Here is a 19,035-nt window from a genome sequence, read left to right on the forward strand (position 1 = left end):
GGTGATCCTGTTCAGCTCCTCCTTTGAAGCAGTCTTTATTTCGTCAATCGTAGCGTAGCGTCGCCCTGTCATGGGCCCATTCAGTTTCGGGAACAAGAAAATGTTACTGGGGGCCAGATCTGGGAAATACGACGGCTGGGGCATCGTTAATGTGTTGTTTTTGGCCAAAAATTCGTACGCAAATAAGGATGTGTGAGCAGGGGCATTGTCATGGTGCAAAAGCCAATTTTTGTTCTTCCACAAATCTGGGCATTTGTGGCAGATTGCTTTGCGCAATTGCACATAACTTGCAGGTAATATTCCTTATTTACCGTTCTACCCTGTGGCAGGAACTCATGATGCACCACGCCACTGTAATCGAAGAAAACTGTAAGAATATTTTTCACATTCGACCGAACTTGGCTTGCTTTTTTCGGTCTTGGCTCGTACTGCAGCTTCCATTGGGATGATCGAGCTTTAGTTTCCACGTCATAACCATAAACCCATGATTTGTCACAGTTATGAGCAAATTTGGGTCATTGGGGACAGAGTCGGACACCTCAGTAGCAATGTGAATGCGTTGCTGCTTTTGGTCGAAAATGAGCATTTTGGTACAAATTTTGCGGCAACCCGTGTCATGCTCAAATCATTGGTAAAAATCGAATGGCACAAGTCAATCGATATGTTTAGGTCCTCAGCAACTTATCAAATGGTGATTCGATGATTGGCCAATACTATTTTCTTCACAAGATCAATGTTTTCGTCTGTTGTTGTCGTGGTCGGGCATCTGGCTCGCTCTTTGTCGTTCACATCTTATGGGCCTTCTGAGAACATTTTGTACCATCACTAAACGTTGCTTTGGTCCAAGTTGTATGCCACAGTCAACATTCGGAATGTGTCCACGTACTTAATTTTGTTTTTCACACAAAATGTGATACAGATTCTTTGATCCATTTTTTGGAACAGGCAAAAATCGAAGACAAGCCAAAACATGTCCAAGCAAAACAGCTGTCAACAATTAAATGAGCATTCAAAATGGCTAAACTTTTCGGCATAAGTGAAATATATAAGTACCAACATAACACCCCAAAAAAATCAAAAATCAAATGTATGTAACCCGTGGAAATTCAAAATTCGTGATACTTTTTTAACAGACCTCATATGCTTACATTGTTATTGCTCCTCAGTACCAATCAGAGCTGTCACTCAGTTAAAATTAAGGAGCCGTCTTATTTTTTATTCCTAGACTAAGGATTGTTCTCCTCATATTGCCATCTGAAAGTGAAATTGCGCATTCCTGGCCAACTCTCGCCTCATATATCACATATTTACCTCACGCAATCAAACTCCATAACTGCATGACATATTTTTCCTTGAAATCTTAGTTTGGTAGGGAAAGTTTTAAAATGCTTGTTTTGGTTAAATTCCAGGAAAGACTGGGATACAAGACCAAGTGTTTGGAATTGTATTATTTTTTTATTGACCAAGAAACCAATTAGGAAACATAAATCTTCAAGATAAGGCTGGGAAATTTCTTAAATTTTTTTCAAATTAGAATGGTTTGATTGCTCCATTTTCTAAAAAAATGTTTTCTCTAATCTCAATTTTTTCTATTCTAGACTTACTCTGTGAGAAGGGAAGTTTATCACAGAGAGAGCAAGAGTGTCTATTTCACTCTTGCCTTTGCTGGGATTGCCCTCATGGCTGCCGTGGTCGTGGGCTTTGCCGTGCTACGCAGGAGAAATGCTCGCTCACCTCACAATCAGGTATGCTTGCACCCAACTCCCCACTTTCCATTCAAGAGTGATGCTTAGTAGTGAACTGAGAGCACTGTTCCAAACTTCTGGCAAATATATTCTTTATCCACTGTGTCTACAAGTTTTAATAAAGTTAGAAATAATATAATGACCATGTAAGCATCAATTAAAGGTTCTCAGAAAATGTAAAGTAACTTCACATTTTAAAAAACACTCAAAACTACAATAAACACTCACTAATCTGAACTACATGAGGTAAGAGATTTTTCTTTACTATTATTGTGCATGCTTAATTACAGGTGACTTTAACTGACTTTATGTGGTAAACAGGATGCCTTAAATGTAAAAATATCTCATGTAAAGTTGACAAAATCCTATTAGAATAAAATACATAGGAGAATGTTCTCAGAAATTGGTTCAGTTATTCTTAAGTATCTTCAGAACTTCAGTCAACAATGATACTGTGTTATTAGGAATATCATCAATGATATTATCTCATTTATTTACATTCATACATACATATAATGAATCAATTTGGTCATTAAATGAAGAGCACAATGTATATTTCCACTGTTCTTTATTTAGGTACTTATATACATTGTACGTATTTATATACATTGTGTTTTACATTTAATGAACATGACCTTCAACAAAGTGGAGCCAGGAACAATTGAATAATGAATCTAGTTTATATTTCATAAATTGGAGCTTACTTTAGATAAAAGTTCTTTGGTAAATTTTAGTTGTATTGATGCAATACTTGGTCAGCTTTGTTCTCAAGCAAGCTTACCCTACACCATCTACAGAAGAAACATACTTATCTGTATAATTGCACTCACACTCATCTTACTGAAATATTTTAGGATATTATAGCTGACCATTTTTTTATGTATCAACATAATACAGTTTATGGCAATTGAATCCCCCCAGATTTTATTCCAGGTGGTAGGGTTCTACTTACAAGTGAAGTTTACCTAATTAACAGCTATGGGCAAATGAATAGAACTGTGCTAAACTGTGTTAACAGTGTATCTGTTTGATTACATTCTTGTTATTATTATGTTGGATATAAATTATTACCAATTTTGTCCTAAAGAGTTAAAATAATGCATAATATAACCCTGAAATCATGTGAAGATTATTCTGTACTTACTTTCTCACCCTAGATGACTATGTTATTGAAATTTGAAAGCTAGGAACTGATGTCACTTTTTGTAAATTATTTGCATTCAACCGAATGTGTTTTTGAAATATTACAAAGAAAAATTAAATGGTATAAAATTATTGAGGAATTAATGTAAAAGTAATTAACTATCCTAATTGAAAATCATCAAGTATTTTTAAGCCACACTTGGAAAAGGTTTAATTGTTTCAATATAATCGTACATGCATGCTCATGGACTTTCTACATTCCATCATGGACATATAATGCGCTTGGCTGACAAGATGTATTAGAAAGAGAGGGAAATGTTTTGCAAAAGCTGCTCATTTCACTTTACTTGTATCTTTGGATTTGTGCACAAATTACAATCTCCTGTGGTCACTCAAATATGCAGAATATTGTTATATGTTGAGATCTAATATTTCATCTGCATAAATCTGGATGCCTTGATACCCTCATCAGCATAAGACCAGTTGTAACCATTTTCAATAGTCAGGGTCCCTGTAGATTACAAAAGTTCTTGATGACCTTCAGGTTCAAACCCTATGAAGTGGAAATCAACCTTTTCTTCGTATAATATCTTTTTCAGTACAATTACAAGCACAATGGGGATTTGTTCCATCTCCCTCCAAGAATTCACCCATTTGAAGTAGACAGACTTCAAGTTATAGTTTTTGTATTCATTATTATTCTCTGTCCCGTGCTGTCATCTTTCTCATTTCCAGAAGTGCTCAATCTTGTTATCACTTGACTTTAGCACTTCTTTTAAAAACTTTTACCTGTACAGCCCCTTGAAAGCAAGTCCTTGATCCATTGGCGGAAATAATGAAACTATTTTGAGGCAAATAAAGGCACCTAATCTTCCATACCTGCTGCACAAACTGTCAATATTAGGAAGTCAAAGTGATTAGAATAAGTAATTGAAAACTCTGATAAACCATGCTCTGTGGAATGCATCTTGAGTACTGGTAGTTAATTAATTACTTTCCTCAGAGCATGCATGGGGTTGCAAAATTTCCCAAAAAAGCAATCCTTAACTTGTGGCTACCATCTATGTGAACATACAGAAGTATAGAGACCCTTACCTTACTGATGTTTCATCCAAAACCATTGGTTTACTTGTCAAAACTTGCATGCCTTCTTGACTTGCCCTCCAGTACAGAACTGTTTCATCGTTGTTATACATTGACATAATTGTTTAACATATTCAGCCATCAGTGCATGCAATTTTATCCTTATTGGTTCTACTGTATTGTTATCAGCACTTATGACTTCACCATTTACTCTTTTATCATAAAAATACCTTCAGTGTTTGGCAAGTTTTTGAATAGCCTCTTAAATTTCAATGCAACAAATTCCTGCCCCACTTGATTGCTGTTGTGCATACCACTGAAGGATGGCCTCTTCTACCTCTTCATCTCTCAGGAATCTCAGTGCCTTCTAGGGTTTCTGCTCAATATTCTGAGGATTAACGTCAAGTTTGAGAGCAAATACCTAGATTTCATCCTTTGTCTTTTCCAAATCAGACAAAATTTGTTTAGCTTAATGAACTAGTGCCTGGGACCCCAGCTTCCAACTTCTCCAGAACCTTCATCTTGTCTACAATGTTCAAAGTTATGTGTTCTCTTTTAGATCAACTTTTTTAATACAATTTTAGTTGCAACTTTTTCTTCCAGAAGAACTCGAAACAGTTAGGTATGTGCTTTGAGAGTAACAAGAGCATTTAGAAAGAACTGGTCATATATCATAAACAAATATGTCACCACCTTGCAGTGTGCGGCATATTGGTGAATAAGTGAATTATTTGTGTTCTGCAGTGCTATAACTTACGAATTCAAAATTTACCAAAGAACTGGTAAAATAATGAATTATTTAAATATGGTTTTCATCCATTTTTAGGTAAACTTGAAAGTAAAACATATTTTTCTGCAAATGAGTATAGTCAGCCATGTCGTGATCCCATAATAATTCACCTGCACTCCTACAGCTTCTGTTCAACCCATGATGCATGAGCTGACTGACAGAGTCATGCATTTATGCATTTTGGGCATTTATTTCCACATGCACAATTATAATTAGCATTGTGCCATCAAAAACCTATATAATATGTTTGTGATATCTCCAACCATAATGTTTAGTAAAGATGTAAAATAATTAAAATATAGTTAACTCTTGATTATCCATCTACATCTCTTCCCAGCTCCTTGAAATGTTAATAAAATTGAAATCATGAAGATAACTAAGTACTTTAAAACTTCCATATGTTTTACGAAAAATATGTTTGCAATACTTTGGCTTTCTTAAGAAGCTAAAAAAATTCAAAAATTGAAGGTTACAAATAATAATTGTTTTAATTCAAGCCTTTTTGTGGTATCCATACTTTCCCATTATCACTTCCCTCGCATTCATTAGCCCCGAGAATTCCACATTCTCCTTTGAGGCGAGAGCCAATAAATAGTTTTACTGTGCAAAAAATGAGTCATTAACTATCCATAATGTATTATTTCTTTTTTTTTAATTTTATCTTTTTTTTTAATTTGATCTTTTTTTAAAATTTGTCCTTTGCTAGTCATTTGCTTTTTCCTGGCTACTTGATTGGTTTGGCTTTTTGAGGAAAATATATGTTCTGCTATTTGCTATACGATAGATCCATGTACTTATAAAACAATAATTCCACCCTTATAAAAATGGCTGAAAAATGGAAAAAATGTACTTTCCATTGCTAAAAAACTGGAATTAATAACACCGAATGAAAAAATGAGATAATATTTTCCACATGTTTTGATTATTTGTCTTTGTCACATTTGTCTGTGTCATCATGCATCCATTATCATGGATTGTCGAGAGGTTGCAATATTAGGTTCTTGGGTTTATTCCTTACAAAATCCTATTTCTTTCAAATTTCTCTTAAAGGAAGCTAAGAGACCTTGTCTCAGTGCATGTAATTTATTCATATACATTCATTAGTACCATTTTCTTAGATAGTAACAATTAATTTGATAATATGCCTGCTTTTAAGAAGAAGAATGTCAGTCACATACACTGATTTTCCATGCCATAGCTTATTGGCTACATGAATTGGTCCAAATCTTAACTGAAGACTTTTCTTTTCTTCATCAGTCAGTGCTCCTGTAGCCCGTAACCTCATGAATTGCATTTTATGTGAATACTCTCCAAAGAACTTGGAAAATACTCTCTATTTAACTCTCATTTTGGGCCAAAATGTTTGTTTTATTACCTCTCTTTCTTTGTGGTACATGTTTTTCCCACCAAAGGCAATACAAATACCTTGAAAGTATTCTTAAAATGAATTTTGAGTACTTCCTTGCTTGCTCTCTCTTATCTGCATTCCCTCCAATTCTCCTATCTTCAGGAGGGAGAATATAGTAGCACCAGTTTCATTTACATGGTTTAGCTTAGCCAACAGATGATCCTACCCAAACACTAATTTTTGCCAAAAAAAAGTGTACATGTAGTGTACCAATATTGGTACTGAAATAGTAAAATATTCAGTTAATACTGACTATAATGCAACTTCTAAATTCTTCCTCTTCTGAATCTGGAGGTCACCTTATAGTCTCTTGTTTCCCTTCCAATAACATGTAGTTGTAATTATTCTCACTTATTATTCTATTACTATCTCAATTATCAAACCTGCTTGAACATGATAATTAGCACAGGCTTAAAATTCTGCTGTCTTATAATTCATTTTAGAATGTTTTTTACTAGCTAAAAACAAGCATATTGCAGCATGATTAGAATAATGATAAAAACTACCAATTGTCAATTCATGTCTGAGGCTCTGCAGAAATGCAGGGGGGCTTTCCATTTCTGCCTCAGCAGTTGATCTCTATCGCAGCTGTCATAATGAGAATGGTTGAGTCAACAGATTTCTTCAGGAAAGTGAAGTGTGTTAAAAAAGTTTCCACTGTGATGATTTTGAGGTAATTATGTATGTGGTGCAGTGGTTAGAGCTTTGAAGATCCGACCAGAGTACCTGGGTTTGAATCCAGTTGATGCCCAGCTCAGCTGTACTCAAGTGGTGTGATTATTCGGGTACCATTCTTGGGATACAGAAGGCAGCACAGGGGAAGGAACTGGTCCCCCAAATATATGGGAGTGTGAATTCCAAATGCTGTTTATGAATTAATATTAGGTTTGATCTATTTTCACCTATGAAATCAACCTGCGGGTTGATATCTGTGGTTTTTTGGTTGCAGGAACACTTTATGACTGTAATGCCAATGTAGAGGCATTGCTAATAATCATTGCTAAAATGTGCCAAGAATATTACTGTACATGTTCTAACCAAGTGAAGTCCAAATAACAAGATTACTAGGATAGTCTTTGATGAAGATATGTACAGTTATCTCATTAAGGTCCTCCCTGGTTGAATCACATGTAGTTTAATATAACTTTTATCTTGATGATGCATGGATAACTTGACTGCAACCCCTCCAAAATAAACATTGCTGCTACAAGGATAAAAGTAATACCAAACTCATCTGTGATTAGTCAAGTTTAATGCACTAAGAACTAATGAATTAAATTTAATTTGGTCTTTGTGAACCTATTTTCTTTTTATCTTGCATTATACAAACTAATTAAATGTACCTATGTATGTAGATACTTCCTTATGAATTCAAATGGTCCTTTGTTGATGTCTCATCCCTCTAATTTAATAATTTTTGCACCTGCAAATTGGTCACTTTTTGATTAAAATGTGATACTATTCTCCCCACAGGGTTTTGTGGAAGTTGACCAAGCCGCAACCCCTGAGGAGCGCCATGTTGCCAACATGCAGATCAATGGGTATGAGAATCCCACCTACAAATATTTTGAAGCCAAGGAGTAGTGTGGAATTAATTCTAGGTATAAGAGAAGGATGGAGTGAGTGATGGGGTGTAGAGGCGAGGTGATGAAGAATCCTTCCATGCCACAGCAGCAGTCAACAGCAGTGTCCAGCGGCATCCTTCCTTCTCTCTCTCTCTCTCTCTCTCTCTATCTCGCTTTCCTCAGTCCATCAAAAAACAACTGTCCCCCAACGTTAAATCGCCATTCATATCCCACAAGCGTGTCACTTGGCTTCCCCCTTCCTCCAACATGTGTTTGAATACAAGACCACTGGTAAAAAAGATAGTGTGTGTTTGTTTCGTACAGCCTCTTTGTCAATGTAACTCCCTCTCCCACTAGTTTAGGAATCTAATCACCAAATTGGACATTTGACAGCCATCGAGGAGGTCGTGCTGAAAAAGGTTTCGTGGAATGGGAGGGGGAAGGATGCCTTTGAAAAAAATCCCCTTGTCCAGCACTTATACATACACACATATATATATGCATAAACATATATATATATAAATATATATATAAAGAAATGTACAAGATTTTATTCTGTGGCCCATCATTTTTCAGAGTCTGGACCTGAGACCAACTTGTCCATATGGATTTAAATTGACACTGCGGACAAAGTTGACGGCATGCCCTCTTTTCACATAATGAGAAATGTTGGGTTTCAACAGAGACTGTGCGCCCACGGTATTGACTCTGGCGCCTCTCAGCCATTCCTCCCCTTTGAAAGGTTTCTATTCTACTGCTTTTGGTCTTTCTTTGCGTCAAGTCAGAATGGAAATACGACAGAGCAAAAAAAGGGTATTTTATGTGGAAATGGATCCTTCCCAGGTGAATGACGATTAGGTGAAAACGGGCAAATTCCCTCCTGCCGCCTTTAATAGTATTTTTGCATGATGGTAGAGGAGACGGTGGTGGAAACATTCAAAATGGCAGTGTTCCTCTGAAGGGGTACTCTCAATAGTTTGTATATGTTGAAGTTTTTGTACAAAGTTGGTTTATATAATGCTGCAGAAATGTGAAATATCATCCCTCTCCATACTGTAATGAATCTCTCTGCCCCTTTTTCACCATCTGTTCACATGGATATATTAAGCCAAAAAATCTTACATAAAAAATGAGAAGAGAAGCACAATCATTCCCAGTAGCAGCTATTGCTTGCAAAATTTGTAGCAAAATATGATCCCACTCAAAAGCTTGCTACCAATTTAATGAATTATTATTTTCCTACATTATATTTTGATGTAGCAATTTGAACTTGGAGAAGTGACCTTCCACTGCCTTTTGGGCCATTAGTAGAGTTTCATTGGAACAAGATAAAGAAGTTTCTTTCTATTCCTCACTTATCGTAGGCATGACTTAGTTGCACATGTGACCCAAAAATAACTGTGGCCATTGGAGGGAAATCCATAATTTAAGTTCTTGCATACCTACATGCAAATTGTCTCAAGAAGTCAAACATATTCTTTTATTACTAATTACGTGAATGGTGGCTGAAAAAAAAACAAAAAATGGAAAAAATATCACTTTTCTAGAAGTGAAAAGCTTGCTCTTATTGCAGCTTGAAATGGGGGTGTCAATTTGCACTGGATATCCTATCCTTCTGACATTGTACAGGTAGGTGCATAACATTTCTCTCTCTGTTAACTTACATTTCTGCCAATATGAAAGTGTCTTAGTATCAAATCTGTTGTAACCTGTGAATTTTCTGTGTTTGTAGTTCATGAGAAATCTGGTGTCTAGTGGTCATGATAAATGTGTGTGGTGGGACATTTGAAGTTTTTTGAGACAGCATCTTGTTGGTACACATTCCTCCTCCATTGCTAATATTAGTCAAGGTATGCATATTTGTCAGGCGCTGTGCACCATTTGTCAGACCCTTAGCTGAGTTAACCTTAGTGGACATTGTCCTTCTAGCTGTATATTGTAAGTGTATGGCTGGGTCTAAATCTTTGAAATAATGATACTTATGAAAATAATAACCATAACAATACCTTATCTGGCATTATTATTATATTGATAGAATTCTAACTACCAACAAAAGTACGATGTGCTTTATATAAATACTAATGGTGCCCTACACTTTAAATATAGGGTAAAGATTCTTCTGTGTTTTGATATGGACAGAGAGGCTTCAATGTTTACAAATTAATATTGAAATAACTTCAATTAACAATTTTTTGCCAATTCAAAACAATTTGTTCAGAGCAATGGCCACTGAAAACTAACACTTGAGTTAATTAGCTGTAGTGAAACATTATTTTTTGGCTTCTCTGTCCATGTCACAGAAATAAAGCATATGCCAGCCTCTTTCCAAAGGACTCTTTCGGTCAGCATATATTCAATATGTACCAATGACTCTGAAATGGATATTTAGTTGCAGTTTCTGAGCAGTGAATTCAAATGTGTTCTTTCTCAATGACTGGCATAGGCAACCTAATTTTATTTATACACTTGGATGTAGTGTGAAAAAATTGATTGTACTCAGCAATGTGATCCGTGGCCATTGTAATTTTACCTAATAAATAAATGTACAAGTTAATAATGTGCATTTTTACTATCCAAATCCTACACAATAGAAGGAGGAAGATTTATATATTATGAATTTCTAAAATGAGCACATGAGTTTCTATGGCAGTATATGATTTTGTCATCCTAAAAGAAAGATGCGTGAACTTCCCCCACTGATTTTGTTGAAATTCGCAAGGTGATGGAATAGATAGAATGCTCAATAAGATACCTACTAAAACATATGGAACTACCTATGCCTCTAAACATGGCCACTGAATTTTGCACATACTGGTAGCACTGGGCTTATGGCAACAAAGGATTTTTAAGGGTGTATCCATTATAATGATAGAAAAGATGACTTAAACTAGAATTGCATGCATTGATCACAATGAAAGAAAATCCAATTTCAAATCAAAACTGTTGGGAATACCTGGTATAGGTTTATTTTTCATTACATAGAATGGAACGTTAGTATGACCTCTCTGCTAAATATGAGCAAAATTGATTGAGGAGCAGCTGGTGAACGTTCATGGTTAGTCTGGATATGTTTGTGTAACCATATCTCCAGGCCAAAGAATCATGGCAGATGATTGCATAATCCCCACAGATTTCAGTGAAATTTAAGTTTCCTCAATAGCATAATTGGTTAAGAGCATTGGCCTGGCAAGTCAAAAGATCTATGGTTCGAGTCCCGGTCAAGGAAACTTTTTTCACTTGTGATCTGCTCGATTCCACCTTCCCTGCCATACCTGTGTTTGTCTTTTATTTGTGTTCCTATCCCTTTTCCTTTTATCTATATCCATGTAAATGTGTGTGTATATAACACACATTAGTGTACCACTCTCCAAATATTATGAGTAACAGCCATCATACCTAGTGCAAGAATTCTTCCTGTTTTGGGATGCCCCCAATCCCAAAGCTCACTACCGAACATAAAACTCCCTTTGATAAATGCTGTAAGGTCTCTATCCTAGCATCCCTCCCACCCTTCACTCAAACTCGATAATAGGCATATATATGGTGCCTTGATTCCTGGGATGAGCCAGGGATTTCTATCAGATATTAATTACCTCACCCTCTGGATCTTTTCATTCTCCCTCCGCTCCCAAAACCTTCCATATCAATCTTACTCTTCGAAACCTTCCCCTCTCAAACCATTCCCTGCCTTACCTTTTCATCCAGCATCCTCTACATCCTGTCCTCTCCTCTTGAAACCTTCCCCTGAGTTCCTTCTTTCTGCAGAGGAAAGTGGTCTTGCCACCGAAAATTTCAGAACACGTGTGACTCCTTTTTTACGTGTTTTACTATATTTTTGTAGGCTAATACCATCTTGCACCTTCGTTTTATGTATATATATAAAACAAGCTTTAACAGCAACAAACAATATAAGAACACATAAAAAGATCACGGAAGAAATAGAAGTAATGATTACTTCTATTTCTTCTGCTGAAGATAGAGTTGAATTCTGTTGAAATGATCAAGAAATAATGTGTGAGTGATCTTTTTTCAGGTGCCAGTCTAATGGATGGGTGAGGTAATATGCAAACTGTTTTGAGGGTCAAATACTTTTGCACAGCAAGAACGTTGGGGCATAGCACATTGATATGAAACTAGAACAGGCTCTGGAAATAATTATCCAGAGTCCTACAGTAATATTTTGTTCTTTGGCCATAGATAGTACACTGACACAACCCCTTCATCACTCACAGAAAATTAATATGCTTTTTTGTATTCAAATTACTGGTATATTATGTTCAGCATACTTAGTATTAATTTCCAACATAATCTTTCATCTCAAGGTACAAATCTTATTTTTGGATGTGTTGTAGCGTTGAATTCTCAGTTTCAAAATTCCTTGTGTCCATTGTCAATAAAAAATTTCAAAGGAAGAAAAAAATTCTGAAAATTCCTGGTCGTGCATCCACAACCATTGCCACTGAAGCTGGGACCAATGGGGCCTGATGGCCAGTATCCCTCAACATCCCCAGAACAAAACTCCTCAGATGGCAAAATAGAAGTCATTCCATCCAAAAAGAGGAGAGGAGAAGTAGTGAATGGAGAACTATTTCAAGCTGATGACAGAAGATATGTTGTCCTCAAAGGAAGAGAGGTAAGTAATTAGATAGGAGAAGTTGCAATGAAAGAAAGAATTTGATGGGTGATGGAACTAATGACGGGGCAATGTCTGGAAAAAATGTTTTTGTTGTTCGAGTTGTATAAAAATTATTAAAAAATAACCTCATTTTTCAAAATTTCAAAACAATTATTTGCAGATACTGTAATTATGATCTCTACATAGCTATTTACTATCCTCATATGCTCCAGTTACTCTATGAGGAAGCAGCATTATTCTGAGCATTTAAAGTGCCATTATTTTTCATTATTATTAGATAATCTACCAGTTAAGGTAGGCTTTTGGATGGACAAAATGACTAATTCAACAATTTGTGGCCCCTAGCAAAACACATCATCCTACTCTATATCAGGTCCCTCTTCATCTCTGAGTACTTTCTTCCTCCCTTCAACCCGTCCAATATCCCTATCCTGTTCCTTCCCTTTCCTCGTTTGCCTAACATTCTCCCCTCATTCACAGTCTTCAACATCCCACTGCCGGTCAGTACACTCTTCAGCCACTTTTCCGCCTCCATAGGATTGCTCCCAACAAACCCCTCTCTTCGCCCACCATACCAAGTACTTCCTCGTTTGTTTTCTTCTCTGTCCATTTCACCTTCTCCATTCTTCTCCACACCCACCTTTCAAAAGCCTCCAGTCTACGTCTATCCTCCTGCTTCAATGACCACGTTTCCACGCCGTACATAGCTACGCTCCATATCAAAGTTTTTACGAGTCTTTTCTTAACATCCTTACTCAAAGTCCCTGTCATCAACTCCCTCCTCCTTGTGAAAGCCTCTTTGCCTAGCGCAATTCTTCTCCTTACGTCGCTACTACTTTGACTGTGTTGGTCCAAAACACTACCGAGATACGTAAACTGCTCCACCTGCTCTAGTTTTTGCCATCCTATTTTAATGTTTAGCTTAGCCTTTTTCTTTCTAGAAAATCGCATAACTTTTGTTTTATTAATATTGATTTTCATCCCATACCTGTCGCACTGAATTTCCAATTCACTCAGCAATGCTTGCAGCCCCTTGGCTGACTGACAAACTAAAGCTTGGTCATCAGCAAACCTAACTGATTTTACGAATTCCCCACCGACTTTCATTCCTACCTTCAATTCTTCCCATGCCTCTTTAATCATTTCCTCTGCATACAGGTTGAATAGCAACGGTGATAATGGGCAACCCTGTCTTACACCTCTTCCTAACACTGCCCATCAGGACTCCCCGTTTCACACCCACACCTGAGCAATCTGAGACATGTACAGGTTGCAGATTAGCCTCCTTTCCCTCCAATCTATTCCTATTTTCTTCAATATACTCATTAGTTTTTCCCAATTCACTCTATCAAACGCTTTTTCGAAATCTACGAAACAGGCAAATACCTCCTGATTGTGTTCTATATTCCTCTCGATTAATAATCTCATTACTGCAATGGCATCACGCGTACCTTTCCCCTTCCTAAACCCAAACTGATCATCCCCTAGGCAATCACTTGCCCTACTCTCTATCCTTTTGTTTATGATCCTGAGAACAACTTTAGCTGCGTGGAATTCAAACTTATCGTCCTGTAGTCCTCACATGATGTAGCCTTTACCTTTTTCAGAATAGGAACTAAAACTGATCTCACAAAGTCTTCCGGCCAGATTCCTTTCTCATAAATACTACGAATCAGCCCATATAGCATCTTCCTTCCACATTTTCCTAAACATTTCAATAGTTCCGCGGGAATGTTATCCACCCCCATGGCCTTATTTAGTTTCATCTCCCTTAATGCCCTTTCTATCTCATCGTCGAGTATGCCTGGACCTAAGCTATCTTCCTCTACGTCATATTCTTTTTCAATGTCTAACTTTGTTGGTCTAAGTTCTTTACTATACAGTTCTTCTACATACTCCTTCCATCTCTCTTGGATCTTTCCTGTGTCAACTATTACCCTACCCGCTTTATCTCTAACTGTTAGCATAGATCTTCCTTTCTCACTTCCCGATAACGATTTAACTTTGCTGTACAGCGCACCGATTTCACCCTTCCTCTTCAGACTTTCCATATCCTCGCACTGCTTCTTCCACCATGCTTCTTTTGCTTTATTTGTTGCCCGCCTCAATTTATTGTTTAATTCTTCGTACTTCATTTTTGGCTAACTCTGAATTTACATTCTTCCATTTTCGCCGCTCATCCATCTTTGTAATCATCTCATCCGTGATCCATGGTTTCCTAGTCCTTTTAGCGTTAACGGTTCCAATAGTATCTTTTGCAGCTTTAGACAACCCTTTCTTGAAATTTTCCCATTTTTCTTTGAAAGTACTTAGCACTTTACCACCCTCCATGATTTCCTCTACCGCCTGTTTTTATTCCTTCCTTTTCAAACCATTTAATGCTTCTACATTCCATTTTCTAACTCACTGCCCCTGACTTAGCTTTTTTGAAACAGACGCCATTTCATAACAACTAAATTGTGGTCAGAGTCCGCATCCGCTCCCGGGAAGCTGTGCGAATTTATCACACTGTTCCTAAACCTTTGTCTAACAAGGATAAAATCTAACTGATACCTTTCTGAGTCACCTGGCATTTTCCATGTATACCTGCGTCTTTTGTGGTGTCTAAACCAAGTGTTGTTGATGACTAACCCCTGTCTGCTGCAGAACTCAACTGCTTTCTCCCCGCGGTCATTCCTCGTGCCTAAACCGTAGTCCCCCACCTCATCACCATCTCTTCCCTCGCCTACCGTCGCATTCCAATCCCCCATCACTATCAAATGTTTCCCTGCAGGAACACACGAGATTATGTCCTCTAACTGATCGTATATCCTATCGACCTCTTCTTCCTTATGGTTGCTCGGTGGCATTTATACCTGAATAATAACCAAGTTCGTCGGTTCTGCTTTTATTTCTATTAGTAATAATCTATCCGTTACCTGCTCTATGTCGACTACGCTTCTTCCTACCTCTTTATTTAATACTATGGCGACCCCTCGTTGGCTTTTGTCCCCGCCGCTGTATATTATTCTATAATTATCACTCCAGTAATCCCCCCTATCCTTCCATCTCACCTTGCATAGACCTAAAATATCTATATTAATTATAATTTCCCTGTCCTCATCATTGTCCTAACATTCCACATTCCAATTCTAACTAATGTGGTCTTCTTCTTCAGCATCTTCTGTCCTGCTGTAGCTGGTTTTCCCCTGCAAGGGTTTCGTGGGATGACGACCGCGGAAGCCTTGCCCGCTGCCGGGCACGACACACGGCTGATTGGGCCAAGCCCCGTAGTTGCCAGGACTCAAAATCTCTGTATAGTCCATCATGTTAATCTTGGGAATGATAATTGAGGTGGTTTCCCGTTGCCTTCCTCAATCGTGTTTTTAACGTGACACCATCACTTACTGGCCGCCCCACTGGGGTCAGACGCCATTGCAGCCGCCTCACTGAGGAACAGACGCTGTGTGGACTACCTTTCGTCTGGCTCCTAACCTTCGACCTATCTGGCATGGGTGACCCTACCAGGAGCAATTATTATTACTCCCGCCAGCACAGCTCTAGGGTTAATTGGAACACACCAGCCCTTCCAACACATCAAGGTTTTAGTCCGGGGAGGGGATTATTTTTCATATTTAAATTATTTTGACTGGAAGAATATTGGTTTTTAGGGTACTTGTTACTTTACCTTAAAAGAATGTTTAATGTCAACAATATGGTAGTATTAGCTGCCGTACTAACAGATAATGTTGAAGCAACATCGAACTTTGGGATAAAAGATTACTATTTAATGCATGCATATTAATAACCCTGACTTAAACTCAAAATGTGACCCATTGTCATGTTATGCAACGTTGTTGCCGAAATGAAGCCATTCTTATAATTGCAATTAATTTTCTCTTGCACTCCGACTATATTTTGCGATGGCAAGCAGTAACTTATAGTAAGTTTATTGGCTGAAATAAGGTGATTTACTTCAAAGTGAAATTAACTTTACTCACAAAACAAATGGAGAACTAAAGTTTTTGGTTCTTTGTCGGTCCAAGAACTATAATATTTTTCTATCTTGAGCTACCCATGGATCTACTGTGGTGCAAAAATTTGCACAACAATCTACTTTTAAATAGTTAAGTTTTAAGGTGTTGTACTAACAACGGCCTTCGACGTTGGGTTCTTAAGTTCAGAGCAATACTACAGAATTAACTGGATGAAAAATTGTTTTCCGTACTCTGAAAATATCATCTGAATTAGAAAATGCTTAATGAGTGTGAATACCAAAGTTAAATCATTTACTTCAGCTCACAAAACAAGAGTTTCAAAATAGAGCCATGGGAAACGCATTTTCCACTCCTCGCCAGAGGTCAGGGCATTTATGAAAACAAATGCTGTGCGGAATCCGAACAATGTGTTCAAAACAGTGATTAACACAATCCCGGTCCGAGTCACACAGTACGTCCCTTGTTTCTGCAGCGGCAAATTTATCGATTGGTCCTACATCAACGCGATCGGAGACACGCCACCGTGCTCAAAAAGAGATACTGGAACCAGAGGTGATTTTGGTTTCTTGGAAATAATGGTGTCACCGAAACGCTTGGTCTCGCAACTATAGGCGTAGCTGCATTATTCTAGTCTTCGGGATATCTTATTAGACGGTGAAGTTGGGAGGTCATGATAAGGCATGGCTTTATTAAAACTTGTTAAATTGTCAGCAACCAGTCAAAATTAATGGCGTCTGTATTTTGTGCTGGTTAGTTTAAAGTATATTGAAATGAAATTATTGACTTTGTAATTACGCGCACTTTATTTAAAAACACGACCCAGGTTTCCACGTTGAACGTCATCATCAGGTGGTTCTCATAGAAGCAAACTTGGTATGTATACCGTCTGATCAGGGGAGGGAGGTCGGAGAGGGAGGGTAGAAGGACAAAAAGGGGAGTTTGCTTCTATGATTACCATCTGATATTGACATCAACGTTGAAACCTGGGTTGTGTTTGTAAATAAAGCGTGTGGAATCAAAAGTCAATAATATAATTTCAATATGTTATGCAAAGTCCATAAAGTTACGCCGGATACAACTTTTAGTGAAATGTAGTTTAGTTTACGAAATAAATGTATGAAATGGGTGGTAAAGTTTATTATTTGTTCATAAGAACCATGCATTAGCATAGTCTTTCGAGGCACGAATTGATGATGGAAACCGGGAAATGGATTTGCAAGCATTGGACTGTTGAAAGTTCCCATTTTGTTGAATGTGTAGGTCTCAATATTATTTTCTTCCATTTATTGAAATGGCAATTATGGTTATTAATTAAGATTTAAATTCCTTTTAACGCTTGAAGGAATTGCTGCAGCAATGCAGTTATGGGTAAATATTCTTTGGAAATGTTTAATAAGAACTTATAACATTTGCAAAAAACCATTGCTGTGGATGCCGTCACCTACCCTTTTTCAGAAAATATTCTTCGATCTGATGGATGGATCTATCCTTCTCCACTTATCATCTTGTGGATTCAACATCCCCTTCTGCAATACTCATTCTATCAAGCTATATAATCATCGACACCAGAAACAACTGCAGAAACCTCTGGTGAAAATTTAAAAATAGACGAAAAGGGATATCTCTCCTCCGCGGCATTGGGATACCTACGCTACTTTGGTTCATATCTTTATAATTGACAAAATATAATGCCTGTGACCCTATACTGTTATATCTGTGATACGTGTTTTACGATTTTATTTCTTTAAAATATTTTTCGTTCTTACATTTGTTCTGTGGCACCAAATTAAATGACTTATTCTTGAAGCATGAAACAATAAAGTTATAATATGTATGATCTATGTGATATTATGACAAAGTTCAATGATTACAAACTGATTAACCTTAACACTATCCTCGAAACATACAGTTCAGTATTGTAATTGATTCCTATTTAACAAGAAATTAAACAATATTTTTATAACTTATGTCAGTAAATTGCATCAGTAAACAGCTGAAGTTTAAAGACACTGACTGTAATTAGTGTGCTCTAATAGTAAGCATATTTGAAATATAGTGTTTTAAAGTGGGAAGATGTTCACATGCCTGTTGATATAAGCAGGGTTTCAGCACCGTGTATTTTACATGCAGTGCCATGTTAACATTGTGACAAGGTGTTTGGTGGGAACTTAGTTAATTGAATGTGCCTGCGAGCAATTTTAGAACCTTGTCAATATTAGGTGAAAGTCAGCATTTCCACGGGTCAACATCAGTGCATCATTATTGGTTTTTCTGCTACTCAAGCGAAAGTGATTGTAGAGCATAATAATTTCCAGAAAAAAGACTTATAGGTGCTGCTACTGTCTCCATTTAAATTGTTTAAGTTATTTTATTCAATCAGATAACGTTTAGTTCATTAATAGATGTAGTTCCCTTATTTTTTCTTTTTGCTGCGATGATTCAAAAATACCTCTCATTACCTCAACCTATTGTGAGAGCTATTTGTACTTTTTCAAATTCTGAAATACACATGCAATACCAAAGGAGAGAGTTGATCACATGGATTCAAATTACTTCATAGAAGTGCCTTGTCCATTGCCAGGAGATATGTAAACATTCAGTTTGAGAATGTAACCATCAGTGTATCATACTTATCATTTACAAGGAAAATAATGTCTTTCTTATTGTTTTTAATAATGAAAAGATAAT

General features: G+C 37.0%; 1 protein-coding gene and 1 long non-coding RNA gene across 3 annotated transcripts in view; both read left to right on the top strand.

The window, feature by feature from the left end:
• The window catches only part of Appl (amyloid-beta-like protein), a 408,236-nt gene extending 397,945 nt beyond the window's left edge, over window positions 1–10,291 (top strand). For both annotated transcript variants that reach the window (XM_071585263.1, XM_071585264.1), the window contains exons 10-11: window positions 1,599–1,745; window positions 7,643–10,291. In XM_071585263.1, coding sequence (XP_071441364.1) covers window positions 1,599–1,745; window positions 7,643–7,753 — 258 coding nt within the window. In that variant the 3' untranslated portion in view covers window positions 7,754–10,291. The remainder of the gene's footprint in view (window positions 1–1,598; window positions 1,746–7,642) is intronic.
• Window positions 10,292–16,756: 6,465 nt separating this feature from the next.
• LOC139687922 (uncharacterized) lies at window positions 16,757–18,148 on the top strand. Its single transcript, XR_011700693.1, has 3 exons — window positions 16,757–16,899; window positions 17,690–17,715; window positions 17,803–18,148. It is a non-coding gene; the product is annotated as an uncharacterized lncRNA (long non-coding RNA).
• The last annotated feature ends 887 nt before the right edge of the window (window positions 18,149–19,035 follow it).

This window comes from Hetaerina americana, unplaced genomic scaffold, assembly GCF_022747635.1.
Source record: "Hetaerina americana unplaced genomic scaffold, ioHetAmer1.1.p SCAF_2, whole genome shotgun sequence".
Lineage (NCBI taxonomy): Eukaryota > Metazoa > Arthropoda > Insecta > Odonata > Calopterygidae > Hetaerina > Hetaerina americana.